The sequence below is a fragment of the Thermobia domestica genome, chromosome 16, assembly GCF_964235325.1.
Source record: "Thermobia domestica chromosome 16, izTheDome1.hap1.1, whole genome shotgun sequence".
NCBI classification, from domain to species: Eukaryota; Metazoa; Arthropoda; class Insecta; order Zygentoma; family Lepismatidae; genus Thermobia; species Thermobia domestica.
The window spans coordinates 118,540,533-118,568,343 of NC_137469.1; the positions used below are offsets into that span (position 1 = coordinate 118,540,533).

The following is a 27,811-nucleotide window of genomic DNA, read 5'->3' on the forward strand; positions in this document are numbered from 1 at the left end:
TACAACCTTTAAAAATGTAAGATGGTATACCATCATTACTAATTGACCTTTTACCTTTCATTTTGTCAATAGCTTCGATTACTTCTGTTTCAGTGATCCTATCCAGTGACATTGTATCTACAATCGAAGAAACATCATTCAGAAAAATATCTGATAGTTTAATATTAGGTATTTCAGAACTATATACTGATTGAAAATGCTTAGCAAAAGCTTCGCATTTCAATTTATTGTCAACAATTTTTTCTTTGTTATATTCAAGTACAAATTGATTTATGTTTGAAGGTTTTTTCTTATTAATATAGTTCCAAAATTTCCTAGGTTCCTTTACGATTTGCTCTTCTATTGCGTTGTTATAATCACGAAAAGCTATTTCAATACTATTTTTTACTTGTGTCCTTAGTGCAACAAATTGCATGTAATCTGAGTAAAGTCTTGATTTTTTAAATTTCTTTCTATAACGTTCTTTCTTCCTTAACACTTTTATTATTTCAGGAGTAAACCAGGTTGGATATGAACGTTTCCTCTTGATATTTTTAGGTGTACATTCATTTAAAACTCCATATAATTCAGAATAGAAAAACTCGACACAATTATCAATATCCTTAATCTCATATAAGGAATCCCATTTCTTACATCTCAATAACTGATAAAGTTTCAAGAAATCACACTTACAAAAGTTGTAGACTACGTCTTCCATTTCATTTCGTGTCTTACAGTTTTTATAAAACGGAATATTAATATTCAAACATGGGTGATGACGATCTGGTTGAACAAAATGAACATCAGATTCAAGAACTTCAACGTGTAATACATTAGTAAATACAACATCTAAAATTCTATTGTTTAGATTTCTTACTTTATTGATTTGTGAGAAATTTAAAAAATTTACTTTATGTAAGACATTGTTCTCCAAATTAGGCAAATTTAAAAAATAGTTACCATCCAAATAATCTGTTAAAAGCGTCAAATTCAAATCTCCTATAATAAAAACATTTTGAGATAATGTTAGTTCATTAAATCTTTCAATATTTCGAAAAAAATTTAAATATAATTCTTCTGAACTATGTGGCGGGAAATAAACTACACAAATATATATATACATGTTAAATCTGATAACTGAATCTGATGCTAATGGCAAAGCTGCCCATACTTGAATACTACCTTTCTAATTCCAATTTTTATTCTAATTTGAGGATCCTGATTTCAATAGGACAACTTTTCAAACAAACAAAAGTCACGAGAAAAATTAACTAATGAAAGTTGGGTTATTTATATTTGAGGTGAAACTAGTCTTTGTAAACTTAAAAATTGATGCTGTACAAGGATCGTAGAACTTATTGAGGTGAAACTAGTCTTTGTACACTTAAAAACTGATGTTGTGGAAAGATCATGCAACTTATTGAGGTGAAACAAGTCTTTGTAAATTTAAAATTGATGCTGTACAAGAATCATGCAATTTATTGAGGTGAAACAAGTCTTTGTAGATTTAAAATTGATGCTGTACAAGAATCATGCAATTTATTGAGGTGAAACTAGTCTTTTTGTAAACTTTGAAAATTATGTTGTACAAGGATCATGCAATTTATTGAGGTGACACTAATACACTTATTAAATTAGCCATTACAAAATTAAAGGGATGAAAGTAGTTAGTATGTTTAATGAGATAAATCCTAAAATCATTGTTAACTCTTAAATTGTAATTTCTGTTCAGCTAGAACGTTGTCCACATTTCATTTGATTTTAGTTTAGTTTAGCGTTCCTTTCAGCAGTGAGGCTATATGGACTTACAGCTTAAAGTGAGATCTGAGCTCCCGCCGGAAACCGAACCCTGGCAATGTTGTCCAGAGATAAGATACATATCAATAGACAGATCAAATGGAGTTTAACAAAATGATAGGCTTGAAATTGTAAATTCTTATGTATAGAGTTTGATAAAATCGATAAAGCAAACGAACTTTTGTGGCGTTAAAAAAAAGTACGTTGTTCGTTGGCGATAAATATAGATAAGATTAATTTGCTACAATATATACATATTTTTTTTCGAATAGCGACACAAACACATATTTCTTTACGCACTTGTAACAAAATTTAGTGTCATATTCGTTTCGAAGTGCATATGAATAACGTTAAAATTGTGCACTATTACGATAGGCGTGGCAGCATTTCTCTGCATGTTATTGATCTTCACTTCTCATTCAAAACTAACGAAACTTCTCAATTAATAATGTTCATGAGCAGACAATCTAGTTTTATTCTTTTGCATGTAAGTAACTGAGTCAAATGACAGTGAAAGTACAAAAGTTTGCGTTCCTTCTTAGCGGAATGTTCTAGTTTTTTTGTTCACCACCGTTTTGATCTACGCATGTAAAACAAGCGAAATATCTGCACACACCTTACGCGATGGGTATAAATCACAGCAATTAACAACGCCTTTTACACGCTAGTCACATCCAAATAATCGGATGCATCAACCAACAAGAAAAATCAACGTTTGTGAATCTTGTTGAGCAAAGTTCCATAACCAGTCAATTTGTTCATGCATTTTTACACACAACTGCATTCTCAAAGTTGTTGCTTTACTCTCTCTCTCTCTCTCTTGTTATACGTGAACTCTTTCACAATTTACATATGTTCATATGTAAAAGTAATTCTAACACATCATACATATGTTTCTCTCCATATGAACGTGCAATCGACCATTAGTGAATTACATTAAAAGTCTACACAAATGGCTTCAACTGATTGCGATATGGAACCACACGTAGTTATAAGATTTTGGCATTTAATTTACCTGTATCAACGGAGGAGATTATAATCTAATAGGCACGCCTACTTCATTAACCGTCTGAGAGATTATTGTTGCAAATGGCCTGTGGAAACGGCATTCTTTTCTCTATTTGCACGTGTACCTATATATTTTTACGATTGTTGATTAAAAGTTATTGAAAAACGAGAACTGTTTAGTAATCTTTTGATATCGTGAAAGTATGCTGGTCACTCTTGACGAGTGAACTCTGAAGGTGTGGCTATAGATAGAAAAGAATTAACTGGAGAGTAAAATAGGCTGGTGACATAAAATTTAAAATTTTGCCATTGTTTCCAAAGAAAAGTAGTAACTACATTTAAAATATTAAAGTTAGAACGAAGTTAAAGACTTATTATGGAAGTGAGGGACTCTTAGAGAGAAAATAACATGAAATCTGTAAGTTTTACATCCCACGCAGAGCTGGATTAAGGAGGGGACTTAAGGGCGGTATATCCCCGGGTCATCAAGTGGACGGGGGTCTCCATTCTGATCAAAAACTCAACTGGCTGTCTATAAGAAGAATCATACAAAATACAATCACCATCATAAGATAAAATATGGCCAAAAATATGAAACATATTTACTTAGCTTTCCTACTGTAGTTCACAGAAACGTATAAGGCGAAGTGAGCAGGGGACAGAATTTTTTTTTAGCTCCGGGCCTCTAAATGGGTTAATCCAGCTTTGGTTCCACGGTTTATGCCGGCTAGATAAAGAAGACGGTGATGAGAAATGAATGAAACGGTGGTATGAAGAAAGTGGGAGAAAACGGGAGAACCCCGAGAAAACCCACACACACATGTCCACCACAGAGTTCACTTGGCGCGAGATGGGATCGAACCAAGGACTTCATCCACCAGAGGTGAACGCTCTACCACTGAGCCAAACTCTTAAAGAGAGGTAGGAGTGATTCCGCACTCGGAATACGGCACAAGAAGGCCAAGTACTGAATAAAAGCAAGCAGTAAAAATATTTTCTTCGTGATAAATAAGTGGAGGAGCAGAATTTCTTTGGGGGGGGGGAGGAGTTTATATATCGAAAAGAATAGTTTTATTTTACTTGAATTACATTAAAATACAACAACATGTCTGGAGGACAGGTTTACTCAGCGGGGGTAGGGGAGCTCTGGCGTAAACACTGGAAATAAGATTCCATATTTTCTAGACTTTGTTCACAGAAAAGGTATTGTAGCCGGAAGTCTCGTATATAGCCTGTTGACAAAGCACGTTAATACAAAATCAATAAATCTTGTGGGTATCCATGCCAAACCTGGCTCCTTAAATGAGAGTACAATTGTAAAAGGAAGGAAGGGTGTTCAGTTACGTTTGAACGTTAGTGTACAAAGATAAAAGAAAAAATGGACTGCAATGAATTTAGTTCATAATTGAACTGCCTCTATAGTTTTGAGAAATATCGAAAAAAAAAAAAAAAAGTACACAAGCAATTGATATAGGCAATTTCTCGCTGAAGTCACGGAGTTAGTTTATAACTTTTGCCCAACATCCCAGAGGGAGTCATTAGATTCGCTTTAGATCCTTCATAGATTTCCAGCCGTCGTACTCAGGCGCTTTTGTTCTGTATCAATAGATCTGACTTAAGAGTTTTTTCACACTCTTTTGTCCGCGAACAGTATCCACGTTTATTTTTATTTTTTTCCCCCTTTCATTTTCTTTAAGCATGTGGTTTACTGGGAACGAAATGGTCCAACCTATCTTATCTTCAGGGATTGCTGAAAATCACCAGGAAAGGGAAAAAAAGAAGGGAGAAAGGGAAAACTCTTGTTTTCTTATCGATTCTCGATTTTCAGAAACCTGATTCGGATTTTGGTCACATCTTCTTGTTATTGCCCTCCGTAATAAGGCAAGAGTTTGGGAGGGGTAGCGATGTCTGTTCTGTTCTGTTCTGTTCTGTACTTCGCTTCAGCTCAACCAACTGTGGCGAAGATCGTGTGGACGAATGGATAAAAGAAGTAGAAAGAAAAAAGAAAATAGAAGAAGTGGAACTTAAAAGGACAATAAACAATCGATTTTGTGGCTAACAAAAAAAAAGGTATATCTAGAGGTTCGCTCGTAGGTCTCCCCTTCAAAAAACGGAAAACGCTCACAAAGGCCTCTTGTCGACAAGCAGAAGCTGCCAACTTCAAAATCACTTCCAATTCTTAACAGGAAGTGGTTTTCTCAGCGCAAATAGATATCTCAATTGGAACCTCTAAAGGACTGCAACATAAATAAAAAATGCTTAGAAGTGGTGGTGTTATAAACAGTTCAACAGATAATGTCAGATAAGATTTTAATTGCATTTATTACTATAAAGAACCATGAAACCTTCAAGTCTGCTTATGCTCTAACTTGCATACAAACCAAACATGATGTTTAATCCTGCTTCTAAACGGTCAGTTGGAGTCAAGGATTCGGAATTTGTGGTGGGTCACATCCGTAAGTTCTAAACTGCAAAAGTCTTAAAAATTAGGCAGCATCTTTAAATTGTATATCGTTTTCAGTTTAGGTCTCGTTTAGTTAGGTATTTTTAGCATTTTTGCATATTTTCAAGAACTGACTCCTTGTCTTTGTTACTTCAGCACTTCAGAATCAGTGATAGTGGATGAATTTTAGGATTTCTGGATTCTAGTTAGGACTTCTGGTGTGATCAGGGCTAAAAGTGGATCTGAAAGGGTAGAGAGACACATGAAGTCACGCCGTTCCCCGTGCCTATCTTTGCCCATTGTAATTTTTTTAGGAAGTGGAGGGCCCATAAACAACATGAACATGAATTTCTTCAGGAGCCTGCGCGGCGTTTGCGACTATATCGAAATAAAATTGTAAAATACCGCATAGTTTTGGGGAAAGTTCAATCATCTTCACGGTGTAATACCTTACGTCTAATTATAACAATTCAAACATTTTTTGCATATCTACTAGCTTCAATTGCCAGTTCCCGCTGCGACTCATACACTGAGATCTGAGACACTAACGCCATCTCGTGCGCAAAAGGTTCAATTATTTTTAGACTTCTGGCATTAGGCAGAAGAAAAGGACAGAAATTGCCGAGAATTAAAGAGGATTATCACGGACCTTAGAGCTAATTGAGAATAAAAGTGACCCGCGGAACTCAATCAACATCTCGAAAGACATGTTTGCGACGATCTCAATCCCACATGAAAAGATGCAAAATGGGCCGTTGATGATTTGAAGAGCATATATTGCCCGATGAGAATTCTTTCACCTCATTCCAACAAGAAAGCATGTTTATGTATGGCAGATACCCAAAGAAGGTTTGCTGCAAACTGACTCTTTCCTCGGCGTGGAAAAGCTTCAGCGCCGTGATATGAGCCATAATTTTTTAGTATTCTGTTGGTGCTGTGTTTACGCTCACAGAATACATAACTGTCAGTAATTGCATGTATATTTTAGGTAAGCACGTGCATCCTATGGTCTATAGTAGATGTTGCCGGCAAATAACGGAATTTTCCAATATTACGATGAACCAATTCACACTGCTGGAGAAGTTGAGGTGTGATTTCGTGAATATCGGATGAACTACAACACTCTCTTGGTTTGCCTAACTCCCAGATATCAACAGTATACAATGTACGTGGATAGTCTGTTCAAAGTCCGGTGCAGATGTCTTTCTCCATCCTCACTGACAGAATTGACTACTGCTGCATGACAAATGGCACAATATTCTTCTGGGAATCATTCATGGCATACACGCACGAGAATGCGCTGAAAGTTTCGGGAATCACGTACTGAGAACAGTGTAATCTTTTAGATTTTATTGTAGTTATAAACTGTCATCTGTTCATTCTAAGTGCAAAACAGTATGTAAGTCGGAATTTTTGTTGTTGCAGGGCATTAGTTTGAAGTGAGTTCAAACTCGCTTCATGATCATAATCAAAAATGGTCCTGACGAGAGAGCACTTCCATGCTATGATTTATTACGATTTTCACCAAGGTTTAACACAGCAACAGCGTGTTCGTCGGATGACTGCTACTTTTCTTGATGAAGCCCCAACCCACACGACAATTTACAGGTGGTCACAGAAATTCAGATGTGGTCGGGTCAGCCTAAGTGATGAGGATCGTGCAGGTCGCCCATCGACAGTCATTGTGCCCCAAAAATTGAACCTGTTCGTGAATTAATTAACACTGATCGACATGTGACTTATCGTGAAATTCAGGGGATCTTAGGCATTGTCATGAGCCAAATACAAACAATATTGCATGATCATTTAAGTGTGAAAAACTTCGCGCTCGCTGGATCCCACACAATTTAACTCAAACACGAAATGACGTCCATGTGAAGTGGTGCAAAGCTATGACGAAACGGTTCAAGTTTGGATCATCTAATTTGGTGCTTAACATCGTAACAGGCGATGAAACGTGGATTTATGCATCCGAACCAGAAGCAAAACGACAATATGCTTTACGTGTTCCGCAATGAACCTAAACCAACCAAAGTTGCTCGCGCACGCAATCTCTCCAAACAAATGATTGCATTTTTTTAAAAATCAGGTTATATTGCAACCGTTCCACGGGAGAATCGTAGAACAGTCAATGCAGAATGGTACACAACCACGTGTCTACCAGAAGTATTGAATATGAACAGACTGTCCAACCTCAACCGTCGGATCATTCTGCATCATGACAATGCCATCTCGCACAGCAGCTGCCACAAGTGATTTTCTAGACCAGGAAAACGTTAAAGTCATGGCACATCCGGCTAACTCTCCTGATTTAGCCCCAGTGATTTCTTTTTATTCCCAACAATCAAGATCATGTTGCGTGGGAAGCGTTTTTGCACTCCAGAAGAAGCCATCGAGGCATACAAACTGCATGTTTCATAGGTATCAACTTCGGAGTGGTATAACTGTTTCAAGATGTGGTTCTATCGAATGAAACAATGAATTGCTGCACAGGGGGAGTACTTTGAAAAGGAATAAAAATTGCTGTACTTTGATGTTCTTGCGTTCTATCATTTTCCCGAAACTTTAAGTGCAACCCTCGTATACGTCCACTTCATGACAAATCAGAGCTGTAAGCAAGCTAAAAGTAGCCCCACGCCGCCATGAATAGGTGCTTCCATTATTTTTGTATTTATGTTAACCAAGCTTCGAAATCGAGACGTATCGGGTTAGAATTCTACAACTAGGTATCCTAACAGTTTTTTTTTAAGAGTTTTTTTCAGTCCTATCAAGCAAATGCTGAGTTACTACCTTTAGGCTTAACCGATTTCACTCCTGCTTCATGAGTTATTTCCAATGCAAAACATCTTCACTCAGCATTATTTGGAAGCATGTTAAATCAATAAAAGTTTACAATATTTTCCTTTAAAAAGAAATAAAAGTGTGACGTGAAAAAAAGAATATTCTTGTTCATTTAAATTCTATTACCTTGTCTAATGTTATGTTTCGCTACAATCATTGTACGGAAGAACTGTAAGATAAAAACGATTCTTCTTGAGTATTTTAATAATAAAAACCTTTAGGAAAGAAAAGAAATAAACTCGCGTGACTGAAGCAACAGATGAAACGTAGAAAAACTTGTATCACGTGACGACGACGTTCAAAAAGGGTTGTTTCCTGTCTACAGGTACGACAACTGTGACGAAGCAAGGGCCACAGAGGTCACGGAACAAGAAAAAGAGATTCCGTATCTCACAAACACCAAAGAAGACATCACACTGAAGGAGCGCTGAAAGGCCATTCCACTTGTCACTTTCTCCCCCCCCCCCCTCAAAGAACACAGACGTTTAGGCAAACGCAAGAGAATAAAATCAACTACGGCTGGCTGGAAATATTAAATTTTAAAAGCTTTATTACGTCATCTTTATAGCAGACGAGAGATACCATTTAATGGGTTTTTAATTATTGTCTGTATTTATGTGACGAGTATTGTTATAATATAAGTATAGCAGTAATTGTGAGAACTTAAGGCAGGTGTAAAAGACTTACGTATTAAATTCATCTTCATGCTTCTCAGATATTTTATGAACAAACGTATAGAACTATGCGCAATTGCTGGTAAAATTACAATGAACCTTGTTCAAAGTTGGCCACGGATGGCTGAAAAGAAAATGTCCAACGCAAGTGGCCAAACTATGCAACTCTGACCAATTTAACAGATGACAGTGCCTACTATACTTAATCATCAACTATTATAAAGCTAAACATCAGTTGTATGTAAAGCTAATATGCAAACTTCAAAACGTTTAAGAGTCACGGGTTGTATAAATATCTAGACGAAAATGCAATACTTTTAATCATTATTATAATGCAAGACGCATCACTCTGTCACTAATTCTAATCCCTAACAGTTCACAATCAGACTAATTGCTGTTGTTAGCTGCGCTGCCTTGATCCTAATAGCTCACAGTCAGGCTAATAGTTGTTGTTAGCTGAGCGTTGTCCTAATAGTTCATAATCAGACTAATTGTTGTTTGCTGCGCTGTCTTTGTCCTAATAATTCACAATCAGGCTAATAGTTGTTGTTAGCTGCGCTGTCTTTGCCTGATAGTTCGAGTCAGGCTAATAGTTAAGTTTATTTTAACATCCCTTTCACTGGTAAGGCAATATGAGACGGGACCTATTGATTAATGTGGAATCCGAACCACATGAGCTCCCGCAGGGAATCGAACCCGGGTCTCACATGCCAAAGGCGCGTACACTAACCGCTTAGCCACGAAGGAGTAATGAAATGAATGGACCAACTTCAGCTTGGTGAGAGCTCAATAAATGTATACTAAATTGTGTCAAAATGGAATAGCTATTACGTACATAATCGTGAAATATTTATTTATTTATTTTTACATCGGGAAAGGGGAAGTGAAGTTTACCGTTCTCAATTTATTTTAAATTCAAGTAATGAAGATGATTGTGAAACCTCAAAAGATATGCACCATAATGCATCAATATCTAACTATTACTACTACTTCTTTTTCGTACAAAAGTTATCGTATAACATTTCTTTTTTTAAATCGCAAGGGAGTATTCACTCAACATTAGGGGGTAAATTCACCGCTCTTTCCTGACTGTTTTTAATCCCAAGCACTGAGGACTGTAAGAAAGACTCAAAGAAAATGTTTGTAATATTCGAATCAAAGTCGAATATTTTTACGAAAGTTTTCGTGGATATATATTTATTTCTTAAAATGAGATAGGGATAAATTCACCCTTTCATTACTGGAAGATTTTAACTCTCAAGTGTGGTGAAAATTGGAATCCACTTTTAAAAAATGTACATTATATTGTGTCAAAATCCAATTTATCGAAAATTATCCTGCAAAATGGTTTATATACATAAGTAGAATAGAGGGCCTTCATAAGCGTGGGAAAATTTTGGCCGTGGGAACGTTCCCACGGGGCTTAAATCGTTGTAAACCAGTGTGTTGCTATGCTAGAATAAGGAAGTATACTCTTGGACGCCTACCAGATGTAAAAAACAAGATAAAACATGCCTTTTTCGTGTTCTTGTCGTTTATTGGTTAATAATTTGAATCCCCAAACCCCCCACCCTCCTGCGAAGAGCGTAAGCGGAACGTATGTGCTTGTGTAGATCATTCTGTTAGCAGCTGTTGCAAAGGAAGAAACGTCAAAAATTTTAAAGATGTCATCGTCAATGAGTTTATTAGATAAACTTAATAAGCCATCGATGGTACCCTTTACAAAAATGCGAGATTTGGAGATTGGAGTACCATTTCGTATTGTAAACTGTGAGATAATTACAACGGTATATGGTAGGAAGGCCTGTGTGACATTTGAAGGAGGTGAAAAAGTGATTTTACCTGGACGTTGTACTGAAAAATTGGAAGCAGATAATGGTGCATTATTAACGTATTTACAAAGTGGAAATGTCTGTTTAATATATAAAGGAATGAAGATTAATGTATCTGGACGTAACATGCACGATCTTGAATTTACTGAACTGGTTTACACATCGTAAGTGTATGGTGTCATGTACAAACAAGATGAAACATGAATTTTCCTCTTCGCCCCCCTCCTCTTCATGCATGCGCAGACATCTGTATGCATAGTGTCGTTATTCTGTACTGACCAGCGACTGGAGTAACATGTCTTTGAGTACTTGTGCGTCAACTATGGATACCAAGAAAGAGTACTTGTTAAATGTTGAATATGGACTTAATTCAATGAAAACCAAATTAATTTGCATTGGACTGGATAGTGATACATTTGAACCAGTGATTCGTGTTGGCAAAGGACTTGTGTTTGGAGTGGAGTTAAATTTGGCAGAGTGGGAGAAACTTGTACATTTAACCCCATTTGTTACGGACTATTTAAATTCTCAAGTGGAAATTACATTTATAAAATCTCTTGGTCGAAAAAACGAACTGGTGGTACGAAAACTAATGGGTGAAAAATTAGTGATGTTAGAGAAGAAAGGAACACTTCATGCTCCTCGAAACACTGTGTACTTATCTTCAAGTGATTGGCTTTATTTCTTGGAAATATTACCGTGTATTGAACATGCTGTGAAAAACAGTAAAGTTTGTAGTGTTGTGCTACGTGAATATTTTGACTTGTGTACAGATACTATTCGTAATCATGTACAATTACAGTGTCTTACATGCAGAGGACTTGCCGGAATCCATACCTGTGTAGATGAACAGAGTATTATTAATGGTATGAACATTAGTTTTCCAAGTGTCTCTCTTGATAAGAACAGTGATGTGAACATTGATGGTGAACGATTAAAATTGGAAATGAAAGTATTTTGCAAACAAAAACTTATAGACTCAATTATGGCTGATTTATTTGATAGTGTATCGACACAACCATGGTGGGGGGAAACCGAAACTCAACCTTCGGAGGGTATCAATGAAGTGAACGACTCTTCATAAAGAAGGAGAAATTGATTTGTTTTTTTCATGTATACGAAACAACGTAATATTAAATGTAATAAAAATATATATATAGTGGAAAGTGAAATGTTTTATTTGTGTGTGTGTGTGTTTTGTGTTCGTTTCATACACCTCAATATGTTAGGATTTTAAAGTTTTTTTATAAGAAAAAATCCTAACATATTTTTTTTTCATCGTATATTATAAGTGATACGTATAATAATAATAATAATAATCATAATGAATTCAAATTCTTGAAATGAATGTTAAAATAAAAATTAGTATTTGAAATTATTATTATTATACAACTTTGTCTTAAGTATGATAGGACTTTTTTTTAATTTTAAAAAAAGGAATTAAAATAATTAATATTAAAATTTTAAAAACAAAAGTCCTATCATAATAATAATAATAATATTGAATTCACATACTTGATTTAATTTACGAAAGAATAACTGATTAAGTATTTGAATTCATTATTATTATTATTATGTAGTTATATGATTACATCATTGAATTAAAAATCAGTTTTAGAATCTTTTTTTTTAAATCACTATGAAATTCTTTAATTCAATGACTTAAAAATATGTTTTATGATATGTGTATTTAATTACATAACTGATCATAAAACATATTTATTTATTAGGAAACGGAGAAAATAAGAAATAAAACATTTGTTTTCAAAGAGAAAAAATAATACAAAGTGTTTATTGCTGATGAAACTATTTACACAATTAAAACGACGGTAAGTATAGTACATTTTAAAAGAACGTTAGATTTTGTTTCCACTGTCCATGTGATGATAACTTTACAACTGCCATATACTGTTCACTGATGATACTACTGCTGTTGATGATGATGATGAAACGTAGATACAAGTCAATCTGAACATTGAAGATGATGTCCATACACACGATGACGATCTTTTACTCTCTGAAATGAAAAAAAAATTGAAAAACAAACTTAAAATTTATTTTATCTATAATCATGAACAAATAATAATACATACAAACACATTATAATAAAGAAGAAGAAGAAATGGCTACCTGCAATAATATGAAAAGAAAGTAATCAAAACAAACGAAGAAGAAGAATGAAGACATGATTACCTGTAGAAGTAAATACAGCAAACGACGATCATTTTTTTCTGGAGTTGATGAGAAAGTGTAATGAAATTCATTTAAGGACTTTCCTTTAGCTTTGAAGCATAGGAAAAGATATGAATAATGCCCACATAAGGATGATTTCACACTTTGAATTTGTTTATTATTAAATGTATAAGAAGTGGAATTTCTACGTAGAAATTGAATATGATGCATTACATATGGAGGAAATCCAAATGTATCGAAGTAGTGGGCACGGCCATCAGTATGAATATATACGGAAATCCAGTGTGTGCCAAGTTTGTTCGAGGGATCTGTATTTATGATGATAGCTGCAGGTAGTGGAACATGTGCTGGTAATTCATTGGCTGCATATACGCCAACGAAATGATTGTGAAATAAAGAATTTGTTTGCAAAGCATTCAATAAATCTAGTGTAGAGGACATCATGTATAAAAATGCAGACATGTACATATATGATATGATATTTAAATAACGTACCTTTAAAAATCCATGATGATGTTCCTCTGATGATCCACTTCTAAGAGAGATTGGAATTCTCCATACACAATGCAGGAGATAGGTGCTGGTAGAGGCTTCGTAAAATGAACTTCCAGACGAACACACCCATGACGTATAAGATTCCAATGCTGCACAGCGCTGGCTTCTCCATCTTGAGTAATGTCGAAAACAAAGATAGTGTATCCTTGAGGAAAGTCAAGGCGAGGAATATTGTTGCCATGATTAGAAAAGTGAATGCCTGATCCACAGAATAAGGTATGATATGAGGAAACATAGAGGTTGTTTTCGAAAATTGGTTGTAATGGTTTTGAAGGTACAGGTTTTCCATCAATGTATAGAGAGAAGAAATTGATGTCAAAATGTTTGAAATGAAATGGATTTGAAGTTATTGTTCCTGTATAGGCATCATTTTGTGTAAACGCCACAATCACTCGAGTTGGTAATACTCCCATAAATAAATTATCTATTGTTTTTGATTGAAGATCCTTTGGAATGACGAACGACTTCATTTGCACTCTTGTGAGAGGATATTTGGCTGTTGTTGATTGTAGAAGCTTGTTATGTGCTAGTTTTATTGTAGGACTAACATTAATCTTTTTAATATGTAAAGCAGCGTCTAAAATGTTCACTTTAGCCTCAACAGACGCATCACTAGCGATGAGACAAAAGTTTGGCTTTGCAGGAATTAACTTGAGACGTAATTCTACTCCTTGGATTAAAAATTTATCTTGATTAAAAATATCACAATGAAGATGTCCAAGCATGTCGAATTTTGCACTTTTTTTTGTTAATTCATAACGTTGTTGAAATCCTTTATTACCACTAGATGTTGCATCCATATGTCCAGCAGTATCTTGAAACCAGAATGCACATTGAAGATGAGTATTTTTAGCAGAATCATCATAATTTAACAGTTTTTCAATGTATGATCGATATGGATGATTATGAGATGGAAATGAAATCAGTTTGTTATTTAAATACACTTCCACTTCACTGAACATAGAATTTAAAAAGTCATTAATAGGAGCCACAGCTTTATCACTTTCACCAAATGCTGATCCATCAGGCTTAACGATTTGAGCTTCGATGTAAAGAAGAGTATGTGGTAGATCTATGTATTCATCACTTGTTCCTGGGATGACAAACTCTATAGGAGCATTATCAGCTAGTGAACTGATTGGTTTGTATGTAACAACATGATTATCCAATATACTGGTTTGCGTTGGTTTTGTAGAAAAAATATCTAGTTCACTTTTTACACACTCGCAGGATTGATGATGTAAGAAAGCCATAATGATGATGATTTAATCAAAGATATCGTGTGATAACTTCCTCTTCTTATAAGACTGATATTTCTTTGTTTTCTGTGTACGTTTCCTCTTGCCCTTCTCCTTCTTCTTCTTGCGCTTGATGATGTGTAATGGTGAAGGGTTAAAGATGGAATGATGTGTAATTCTTCTTTTCCTTCGTTGATATCCAGATCCTAGCATAGATTTCAGTTTATTTTTTGCTTTGTCTTGCAAGACGGATCTCGCTTCACCCATTCGTTGATGAAAGGATTCGTTAATAGGTTGATTGTCGATGATGACATCAGTAATAACGTTTGCTCCAGATTTTAATAATTCCTTTCCTACTGTTTTAGCTCCTTGTTTTACTAGTGGCATGACAGAACGAAATAATCCTCCAAGGAAACTTCCAATACCATGTCCAACTTGATAAGGGGAGCCAACATAAACGTTTCCAGTTCCAGAAAGAGCTTGTTTTTGATAATATTGTAAATATGGATTATTCATATTTGTCGATGTTGACGCACTGGTCGAAAATGTAGTTTAACGCATACAGTTCCGAAAGTGAATGCCAGTGGAGAGCCTGTACTATCTCTTATATTTATTTTGATGTGTTCAAAATGCATCTTCTCTATAGGCACATAATGTGGAGGATTAAAAATTTCTATAACACTACTTCCAAATGTATGATTCACAGGATTCATATTTATGATACGTAATAATGGTGCTACTGTATCTCCAACAAATACAGATTGAATTATATCACAATACACATACATTGTAGATGGAAGGCCTAAACGTAAATTTGGAATGCTTTGGCCTTGTTGCATATCCTTTAAATCAACGCTTGGATCAAACCCCAACATCGCACTAACACTTGGTGATAATGCAACGTCTACATCTATGTCTTTATGAAGACGTCGTATAAAACAGGTATTACTCTCACGAGTATAAGAAATATGTAAATTTGTGAATCTGTTGTACGTATTTATTATCTTTATCAATTCTGATATGTCAGTGTAATAACGTACAGGAATAGTTATAAATTTCCATTCATCACTTTTTGCAGGTTTGTAAAAAATTTTATTATTTTCGTCATTAATATTTAATATTGAATGAGGATAATGAATTTCAACAATAGCCACTTCCCACTTTTCATGGAATTCCATTCTTTGATGAAGTTTCGTAGTATATGATGTTAAGGTGTTGTCAGGAAAATATTCCATAGAACTATTACTGGGAAGCGTGACGTAAAAATCTCCATCAGGTTCCATTGTACTTCTCGATCTTCTTTACGGATGATGCAGGTATCCAGGAATCGAAAGAAGAAGGATATCCTTTCCAATGAACAAGATATTCTTTTCTGCTGCCTTTTCTTCTTGTACGTATGATTTTATCTATGTAAAATGTCTTTGATAACGTCACAGGTTGTAATTCATCTCTGTAAAATAATCCATCCAGTGGCTCCTTGTTTAAATCTTCAATTTCATAAACAGGTGGATCTCTTGGTATTATCTTCTTCACTTTAAATATTTCCCAAGTCCAATTTTGCATATATCCTTTATCAAATGTACGTTTAGTTTTACTAATTCGTACTGTATCACCAATCTTAAGATGTTTTGAGAAATTTGGATTCTTCTTCGTCTTCTTCTTCTTTATTTTATTATCATATTGATTATGCCATACTTGTAATAGGTTATTTTGAGAAACATTTGCAGGTGACATCTTTATGCTTGAATGATAACCTTCATTGTATGATTTCACAAGAAGAGGTAATACATTTAAATAATTATACGTTTGATACTTTGTAAAATACTTCCACATTTTTTCTTTTAAAGTTCTGTTAAAACGTTCTACAATACTAGCTTTTATATCAGGATTTTTAGTTGTAATATGTTTTATTTTGCTGTCCACTAAGTACTTCTGTATTGTTTTATTAGTAAACTCACTTCCTTTATCTGTTCGAAATGTAATTGGTTTTCTGTCTTTGAACACAATTTGCAATGCTTTTAAGACATCATTTGTACTTTTAGATTTTAATGGCACAGCCCATGCATATCGACTGAACACATCTATCACTGTCAGAATATAACGATATCCATCATTAAATTTATGAAGAGATTGAAGATCATTAATATCACTTTCCCACTCATCATCAATGTTATTCACTACATAGAAATCTCTTTTAAAACGACGACGTACAGGTTTGTGTAACGTATATGTTGTTTGTTGCAGTAACCATCTTCTTATACAGTGTATAGGAATTTTCTTTTTTGTAGCTATCCACAATTTTTTAACAGTTGAAAACGAGGCAGGATGTGAAGGGTTGTAGTAAATCTTGCTTAACTGTTTGTTTACGGTTTCCACCTTGACCATACTGGACGTTTACAGGCACGTTTCCTTTTCCTTATAGGAGATATTACTTTTTCCTTTTCTTCTTCTTCTTCTGCTTCTTCTTCGTCGTCTTCTGCAAACGATTTCAGAGGTATTTTTTCCCTTGACGATGATGCTGTTGGTGATGCTTTAGTTCGTCGTAAAATATATGACAAACGTTTTGGATTTCCAATAAGTTCTTGAGGTGTGTTATTAGAAGATAAATAATTACAAAATTTCTCCCATCCCGGTGGATTTGTGTGTTTCCGGGGTCGCGACACATCAGAAATTAAATCTACAATGTGAGATCCTTCTAGTTTATCACCTCTGATGTAAACAGTTCCTTTATTATCCCACGTGATATTATCATCATGTTTCATTCTATGTAGTAGTAATTCAGCTCTTTTACGAAACATTTTGGGTATAGATAATAATATTTCTTCTTCTACTTCAGGCTTCTCTGATTTAGTTGACGTAATTGAAAGTGTTACAGGTTCTTCTTGTTTTCGTATTAAATGTAAATATTTTTGAAGAATATTATTATACTGATTCCACTTTTCTTCATCACTAAGCGATGATAACTGTAAAATCTCTTGCATTTCTTGATCCAAATTAGATTCACGTTTCTCCAGGGCTGATGATGATGATGATGTTGGTGTTTGTATACGATTCAGAACTTCAGGTGGAACTAAAATCATCTTCTTTGCATGTTCCATTGTACTAACGGAATAGTAAACTTGATAATGCACCAGTTAAAATAGGAGCTAATAATGCCGGTAGGAATCCACCCTGCTGCTGTACTAATAAATGCTTCTTCTTCTTTTGGATGGAGTTTCCTTTCTTCACAAGATATCGAAGCGTCCTCTTGTATCGCTTTAATCTTGCTTTCTGTGTCTTTGTAAGAGGTACATTCCCTTTTAATACATTATAACAACATTCACAAATACTTCGAATCACTGAAGAGTCTGCATTGGCCAATATAGCTTTACGTAATTTAGGATTTGCTTTGCTCAGCGTACGAAGAAGATCTCCGTGTTTTACTCTTGGAGACATATTGTCAGAATGAAGAAACACAGTTTAAAACAAACATTATAAACACATCTTCTTCTTCTATTTCGATGGAACATAAACGTAATGATAAATATCATCAGGAAAGATATTTGTTTGAAAACGAAGTTCATCTGGCGTATCCTGTTTTAAATCAATAAAGAAATATCCATATGGTAACTTTGTTGCGTCGTTGAAACTTTCTTGAAGAAATTTTGGATTCTCAGGAGTTAATTGATAACTCAAATGTTTAATTTGTGATTTATCTCTTGGATTTTTAAATAATACGAGATAAGAACAATTTAAGCTCATATCTCTGCTTCCTTTTCCCTGATGAAATATGTTTTGTGTAATAAATAGTACACTAAGATTTCTATGATGAGAACCCTTTGTAAAGAAATCAACTATATTGCGGTTCACTTCACACATTTGATCATCAATAATAATAAGATGTGGTCCAGTTTCAGGTAAAAAGTCTTTTGTTCGAGGTAATCCTTCAATAAATTGTACTTTTGTCGAAATTTCTCTGTATGCATTTTGCCATTCTGCATAGTACCAATAAATATGACGAAACGATGTATTAACCATACGTGGTAAATTGGACAGGAATCGTATTACAAAGGAAGTTTTTCCACATCCACTTGGTCCGGCAACAATACATGAAAAGGGATGTTTCCACGTCGTGTCCATGTTAAAGAGTATGATCATTCTTTCCTTATACGTATATTTATAAAGGGCCTTATTACATTTCTCTTCTTCTTTTGTTGGAAGTAGTGTAGCCATATGGAAAAGTATCATATGAATTTGGAATTCTACGTCGTTTAATATAATTTATCTTATAAATTTTTGTTTCGGGCATGCTGACGATAGTATGGTCTTTCCTGCGGCAAATTTTTTTCTCATTGGTAATTTTGACTTCCGTGGGACGAGATTCTTCTTCTTCTTCTTCTGCATCCTCTTCATTATCTACTATCATTTTCTTCATTACATCAAAATTTAGGTGTTTTGAAGATTCATAGTTTAATGAAAAGCCCCGTATCTTGCATACTTGAAACTCCTTCTTCGTGCTGGGATCAAAAATACGTAAGCTGTAATTCTTCGGGCCCGCCGATACATATTCTGAAATATAGGCTTCTTTACCATATTCGAGGACTTCATTTGTTAAATCGCCTAAAAAGTCACCAGTTGGAATTGTACTTTCACCAGGTTTTTGCGTATAAATGACGGAATCAGTATCAAAATATAATACTCTTTCTTGTAGTTGATCTAAATATTTGTACAATTCTAATCTTGCTTGTGCTGTTGTGTATGCGGCTATGACAACATTTACTGTTGGTAGTGAAACAGGAACGTCATCGTTGTATTGCCAATATACATATAACATGTCATCATTTACTGGGAATATTTGATGAACATCTATATCATGAGATGTTAATTTTTCATATAATTCCTTGGGTTCATTAATAATGCTGACATGACCCATGTTCTCACGTTGACCAAATTTTCCCCAAAATGAATTTAGCATTAATTTAGCTAAACTTCTAAGTGCTGGATTATGTTTAATTTTGTTCTCATCTAGACGTATTCCTTCCTTTTCATAAAATTGCTGAATGTACTTCTTCTTTAATTCATCTGTTTCACACCATGCTGGCCATCCACTTGCTTCTGTTTTTGCTTTCAGGAAGGTGTTTATGTATTCTGCAAATAAGCCACCACTTTTTGTTTTTTCATCATATTGAACAACGTCATATGCCCATATTTCATGAATATCTATTATTTTGTATCCTTTTTCTAATGCCTTTCTTACTTCATCTGCTACCCATGTTCCATGTAGCACTCGGTCTTCATCGTTGTGATTACAAGGTGCTTGGTTTAATTCATCACAACATGTACGGCAGAGTGGAAACATCAATCTATCATTTGATTTATAAGGGAGGACAGGATGAAACAGTTGTTTTGGAGGCAAAATACTGAGCTTAACTAATCCTTCTACTTCTTCAATGGTGGGAATATTTGAATCTCCAGGCAGATAGATAGTAGGATGACGAATTGGAAACTTCTTAGTCTTAGAGATAAAAGGATAAAGGGAAATAACATCTTTGTATTTTATGGTCTCTCCTTCAGATTCTTCTGCTTTATGATACAAACGTATGGCATTCACACGTCCTCCATAAAAAGCGTCACGAGGTTTTAATGGTGTTTTCTTTGTATACGGATGATTACTAACATACTTCTTCATCTCTTCATTTCCTGCCAATTGTTTTTTAAATTCACAACCCCATATTTCATGCACTTCACAGCCAAAATCTTTTAATTTTTGGATTTTCTTCTTTGTTGCTTCATATCGAAATTCCATGGTATCTGTAGCATTGTTATAGATGGGTTTATCTCTGTCGTTAGGGTAGCAGTAGATACAACCATGTGTGAAATCGCCTTCATACTCCCAGACGTGTATTTTTCCTGTGTTGGGATCTGTCCATACACCATCTACTTTCATTGATGCTATTCGTTTTTCCTTACTACGTGCAGCATTGGTAATTTGGATGTTTCTGGTTTTTTCTTCCCAAGCTATCCATTGTACTGCTTCAACTGATTGTACATCTCTCCATCGATATCCGTTCTTTGGTATGATACCAATTGTATTTTCCTTTAAGAAATTTCTACGATATACCAAATTACATGCACTGGCAATTGTAATACATTCAAGTAAGGGATTGACATTAGTTTCAGATTCAAATGTATTCATAAATGAAATACAGGCTTGACGTAATACCTCGACATCCTGTACACAATACTTGATGAGTTCTTCTTTCATTTTAAAGGTGTCGTTTTGATGTTCGGTATACCATTGGAGAAACTTGCGTCTTTCGTCTACTTTCATAGTATCTGCTCCATAATATTTAATGTCTGGAAGCGGCCCTTCATAGGTTTGGTTCTCACGTCGATTAAAGAAGTGTGGGAAATATCCTTTGCACGATTGAAGTCCAAATGCACCACTTAATTTACTTAAGGGCATAGGAAGAAAGCTTAGTGAATCGATGAAGGTTACGTTTCCTATTTTAAGAGAGAGAATTTTTGCTCCATTCATGATTACTTCTGGAGTCCAATTCATCTTCTCAACCATGGTCTTAATGATGAAATGTGCGTCATATCCCTTTGAGTTATGGGCAACACAGGTTACTGATTTAATGTTTGGTCGACGTTGTTGCAGATGTTTTAGAAAATCTTCTATTACATTTTCTCCGTCAAAAATATTTTCTCGCTTTCCACAAATGACACAATCATTCTTGATGTTGTTATCTTCATAACACTGGTAACATACATGTTGACTAACCAAGACATTAGGTATGTGTTCATATATGTTTGCGTCCTCATCTTCTATTTTCGTATCTTGTGTGCATTCAATATCATAAAACAGAATCATAGCTTTCTTCTCCATGATGATTTTTTCATTGGCTTTTTTCGATTTTCTTCTTTCATTCACTTTCATGTAACATTCATGATTGGGTGGTACTATAGCATAGCAAATGTTGCAATAAGTTTCTCCACATACGTGAGAACCTTTCTCTTTTACTACATAAATTTTCAAACACTGGTCACAACATTTCACAATGGAACATAAAGGCTTTCCATTTTGATACGGCGCTGACTTGTGATAGTCATAGCATGACTGTCCATAAAATTCTCGATTACAATCATTGCAAGTAATATGGATATCTTTAAAGTCACATGGTGGCTTCTGATGACAACGAAAACATACAGCTGTACAATGTTTCAAATGTGCATGCTTGTTTTCATATTTCTTATGACAACTTTCACAATAATAACTACAGCTAAAACATGCTGTCAAGCTTTCAATGATGTTGTAGTGGTTATCTATAAACAGTAAATTTAAAGCAGTTCTCTCGTTATCACTTGGTGGTGCTTCAAACATAACATCACTTCCTGAAAAACCCCTATACACTGTGATTTTATAATCCTTTAAATATTCCTGAAATTTACGAATTTCAGGAATTCCACCACCATGACTAAGATCTACATCAGCAGATTCACATAGGTCTTCTGCTTCTTTTTCAATTATATATTTATATTGATTTACATATCTTCTGTATTCAGCTTGATTTCTTCCCTTGTATTTTTTCAGTCCTATGGCAACTACGATTGCATGTGCTAAACACCTTGTACCTTTATTCTTAATTGTAACAATACCACGTTTTGCCTTTACGTATTCTTCAGTATTCATAATATGTTGTTTCAAAGGACCTTGTCCTCTTGGCATACGTACATGATGAAAATTCACGATGCAATCTTCATTTATAAGAAAAGCCGCATTACTTTGCAGTACTTTCTCATAACTTATCCATAGAACTTCTGCTGAAAGATTTCTTGCTTCTCTGAATGACAACCAAAAAGGGCGGTGTCCTTCTCTCTCATTTGTAATTGTTATTCCTACGTAATCATGCTGGTCCACATTACGTAGCAAATAATCTATTAGTGCCCGTAGACTTGCTTCAATTGCCGTAAAAGGGTTTTCATCTGCACGTACGGGGGCTAGACGGAATCGTAGCATTCTACCCTCCATATTGTATCTTCTGTATTGTTTTCTTCGTTCTTCTATTATATGAAATCTATTGTGTCCATCATTACGGTTGTTATTTCCGAATCCTACTTGTATATTTGAATTTCGTTGTGCTTGAAATACGACTAGCAATTCGTCCATTCTTTTTTCTATGTCGTCTAAATCGACTTCCATTTCTTCGTGTTCTGTATTAGCCTCTGCTAATATTTCCATAATTGAGGGATATATTACTTCTTCTTCTTCTTTTCTGGGATCGGGAAACAAATTGTTAATCCAATTTTCTAGTTCATTCGTGTAAAACTTATCATCTTCTTCTTCTATCTTCATCTCTTCCTTATTGTAATCCTCTCCTATTATTTGGGAAAACGTGAAATTTAGCAGCTCTTCTTCTTCATTTCTCCTTTCTTCGACGTCTTCTTCTGTTCCTTCTTGTAACCACTTTATAATTTCTTTAATACGGCCTGATGCTTCTTCTGTTATCGTTCTATTGCTAGCACTGTTCAATATTTGTAATAGTTCTTCTTCATCATATTCTTCTTCTTTTTCTACTGGAATTTGAATTTCAATAGTTTCTCTTTCTTCTTCTTCTTCTGTTGCTGCTTCTTCTATTCTTTCTTCTATTTTCATTTGTTCTTCTCCGGCTTCTTCTTCTTGCATTTTTTCATGATGATCTATTTCCATTTCTTCTTTTGCGTCTTCTTCTTCTTCTTCTTCTTCTTCTTCTTCTTCTATCCCGATTATGGCATTTATTTCACTTAAAAGAACTTGCGTTTCGTTATTTACGCCCACTACCTCTTCTTCTTCTTCTTCTTCAATGTCATTAATGAAGACCGTAATCTCCTTCAGTAAATCTTGCGTACTCTCTTTTGCCATTTTTCTTCCTCAGATGTATATATACGTAATGCAATATATGTAAATGGTATATGTAATAGTATATGAATATGATATATAATAGGATATATAAATCTTATTTAAATGGAATATATATATGTATATAAATATTTTGAAAGGGTATATAAGCGTTTAAAAGAATATACGAGTAAGTAAAATGTGATATATATAAGTAATTAAAAAGGAATAATAATAATAATATCAACGGGAATAGGGAAAAGGATTACACTTATCTTTATTTGTATGCAACCTAAAATAAAAAAGAAATGAATTTTGTTACTTATAAATCAATATATATTAGATATATAAATATATACTATATAAGACAGAACTTTATAATGTCAATGAAATAATCTCTCATCATACCTTTTAAATATTTTTAACTTTTCTTCCTATTCCATGGGATGAAGAGTGAAACAAATGTATGCTCACAATCTCTTTCAAATGTATTGACTAATGAAGATATGTAGATTACACGGTCTTTTATACTTATTCTGTTTTAGAATTTTATCGTTAATTTTAGTGAACGCGAAATCCGTATTTCCTCCTCCTCCTCTCTACACTTCTTTCTTTTATACTGTCATTAATTTTAGCGACCACAAATTCAATGCTATCTTCTTTACAACTTAACGAAAAGATGCTATTGACTTTCCCCGGAAAACCGTTCCTACATGTGTCTTATTCATATGCTCCCCTTAACGTGTGAATGAGGGATGGAAGACATTTTAAACTAAAAGATTTCATCTCTTTTTCTTACGTGATACAGCGTTCATCTTTAGTGCACGGGAAGTCACAAATTGGAATCCTGTCACGATATGGAATCAACACTAGGAAAACTATGGAATCCATACTAATATTGTTTATTTTATATTATTTTTTACGTGTAAGAATACCACCCCCCGGGAGCCCACAACTTTTTACCCCTTAGATGTCATGTTACTGATTTCAAAGTGTCTTTATTGAATACAACACCTTCGAAAACTATAGAATCGATACTAATGTTGTTTATTTTACGTGTATGAATATCACCCCCCGGGAGCTCAACACTTTTTACCCCTTAGATGTCACGTTACTGATTTCAAAGTGTCTTTATTGAATACAACATCTTCGAAAACTATGGAATCGAAACTAATACTGTTTATTTTAAATTATTTTTACGTGTATGAATATCATCCCCCGTGAGCTCATCACTTTTTTACCCCTTAGATGTCATGTTACTATTTTCAAAGTGTCTTTATTGAATACAACACCTTCGAAAACTATGGAATCGGTACTAATATTGTTTATTTTAAAATATTTTACGTGTATGAATATTACCCCCTAGGGAGACCCCATGAGCTCACCACTTTTTTTTTTTTACCCCTTAGATGTCATGTTACTATTTTCAAAGTGTCTTTATTGAATACAGCACCTTCGAAAACTATGGAATCGGTACTAATATTGTTTATTTTAAAATATTTTACGTGTATGAATATTACCCCCAGGGAGCCCCTCGACAAGTGAACTTTATGTTACATAATATTATTACATGAGTACTGTACTTTGATCTAAGGGGACTCGGTGAATCAGTGGTAAAGCGTTCACTTGTGATGCGATAGGGGACCTTGGTGATTTAGTGTCCACGTCTCATATAGCCTCGCTGCTGAAAGGGACGCTATGACAATATAGATGAAAGTATTTTACAAGTACTTATTGTCTTTTCGAGTGCAAAATAATACGCGTTCAATACTACACAGAGGCTTGTAGTGTTTGAGCCCCGTCGCCCAAAGCTTGGACCTATCCCAACAAAAAATTTCTTAATGCACGCCTGTGTACATAGCTAGTATACGAATTCTATGACGGGAATCTGAGCATTTTAGAAGAAATTGATGATAATAATAGGGAATATTTTAACTACTTTCGTCCTTTTAAAGTAATATCACATACAGCTTAGACTATAATATGGAGAAAACTGTATAAAGTTCAACTTCCTAGATCAACTTAAAGAAATGGAGAAATGTTCTCTTATTTGAGAATAGACAATTGTTTTAACTTGAAGATTTGTGCCCCATGTTGAAATCGTGGGGTTCTGTGGATCAGTGGTAAAGCGTTCACCTCCGGTGATTGGGGTCTCTGGTTCAATCCTAACTTTCGTCGTGTGAACTTTGTGGTGCATATAGCCTCGCTGCTGAACGGAACGTTAAACTCAAAAATCAATCAACATCATATGACATAGGTAACGACATCCGAGATGAATAAGCAACACTAGTTTTGTAAAGTTTTAGATCTCAAACACTGTTTTAATATTACCTAAAACACACACACACACATACATATCTTCGCTTCGTGTTGTCTGAAACCATGACCTAAGATAATGTTGACGCGACAGCTGGAGAACAACATTGAAATACAAAACATGTTCTGTTATCTTATTTTTCTGCTCTTTGCAAGTAGACATTGCAGATACAGAAACTCTCTCTCAGTTCGTTGACTTGTGTATGTGTATTTAACGTTAGATTTCACTCTTATTAACATTAGAAAATTATGAAATTAACTTCAGTGCCTCAGTGGTAGAGTGTTCACCTCTGGTGCATGAGGTCCCGTGTTCAAATCACGTCTTTTTTTTTTTCTATATACTTGTCATTAATTTTAGCGACCACAAATTCCCTGCTTCCTTTACAACTTAACGAAAAGATGCTATTGACTGTCCCCGGAAAACCGTCCTCATCATTTCATTTTACGTTCCAGAGGGCACGGTGGCTCAGTGGTAGAGCGTTCACCTCAAGTGCTTGGGTCCCTGATTCGATCCCAGTTCGTGCCCTATGAACTTTGTGGTGGACAAACATCATATGCGTGGATTTCCCTTCGGAGTTCATCAGTTTCCTTCCACTTTCTTCATTACATCATTTCATTCATTTTTTTATTATCACCTCACCTTCATTAGCCTAGTAGACGTAACCGTAGGACGTAAAACTCGATGGACAAACACCGTGTACGTGAATTTAATGCAACATTTCATTCATTCATTTCTCATTACCATCGTCCCGGCTGGAGCTCATGTGATTCGGATTCCACGTTAATCAGTAGGTCCACGTCTCATATAGCCTCGCAGCTGAAAGGGACGCTAAACTAAAATCAACTCAACTCATCATCACCGTCTGCATTAGCATAGCCGACATAACTGTAAGACGTAAAACTTAGTGGTTCAGATTCCACGATAATCAGTAGGTCCACGTCTCATATAGCCTTGCTGTTGAAAGGGACGCTGAACTAAAATCAACTCAACTCATCACCATCGCCTCCATTAGCATAACCGACATAGAAAGACAGACAGACCTTGTTGGCTTTATTCTTGGACGTAAATCTCTTCATTGTTTAAAAGATTTCATTTACAAACAGAAAGACAGACGTATACATCATATTATCAAAATTAAAATACCAAGTCTACAGACACTTCTTGCGACAATTGCAATGCGAACCAGAAAACATTCAAGAATTCCATCTTATCATTTTTCTTAGAAGCATCATAGAAGTTCGCTTATGTGTTTTTAACTAGGGCAGTCTTGTTATCTCGTTGTAGTACGTATCATCAAAACATTTGACAATGGCATCTTATCTGTTGTTCTTGAAACTAAACCATTTTAAGATGAAGTTCAATGTACTAACAAAACAGAGGAAGAAAGAGACTAACAAAACAGACATTCACATATGTGTCTGTGTGTTTTTTTTTAAATGTTAGAACATGAACGGAACTTTGAATAAATACACTTGTTCTTTCAACTGCCTTTATAACTAAATGAAGAAAGAACATATATATATATATATTTTACTTACCTATTTTAATAAGAACGAGCGGTATCACAAAACACACATACACTTCAGTTTTAGGTTGAAAACACAATCAATTGATAGGATTTAATCCTAAGAACTTAAAGCACAAAACACTCACTACAGTTTAAGCTGAAAACACAATCAATTGGTAGGTTTCAATCGTGGTAACTGAAAGGACTCTGATGAAGATCCGGTAGACGTTCAAGAGTCTTTGCGGGAGGGGGGCGGGGCTTGGGAATTCAAATTAGCTAACCAATACAAGGCGACTAGAAAAGGCGTGTTTTTTCATGAACCTATAGCTGATGGTAACCCTAAAAGGCATGTTTCATCTTGTTTCTAGCAACATGATGTTCTCAAAGGCTATGAACATAACAACTAAACAGGAAGTGATATCGATTTACTTAGCATAGCAGATATCATCCTGTGAATATTCATATAACACACTTCACACCCTACGTTTTAAACAATATGATATGCTATGAGAAGTTTCCATTATTAGAATTTGCTCAATCAATGGAATCCATTCGCAGGAGGTGTGGGGG

At 34.8% G+C, this 27,811-nt stretch overlaps 2 protein-coding genes across 5 annotated transcripts in view; both read right to left on the reverse strand.

Moving 5' to 3' along the window:
• The window catches only part of LOC145673369 (uncharacterized), a 695,073-nt gene that overhangs the window by 205,605 nt on the left and 461,657 nt on the right, over positions 1-27,811 (reverse strand). The window lies entirely within an intron of this gene.
• LOC145673368 (uncharacterized) lies at positions 18,732-27,399 on the reverse strand. Its single transcript, XM_081743007.1, has 2 exons — positions 27,273-27,399; positions 18,732-23,709 (listed from the first exon to the last, which is right to left on the reverse strand). The coding sequence occupies exon 2, from the start codon at positions 23,439-23,441 to the stop codon at positions 18,732-18,734; it is 4,710 nt and encodes a 1,569-aa protein (XP_081599133.1). The 5' UTR covers positions 23,442-23,709; positions 27,273-27,399.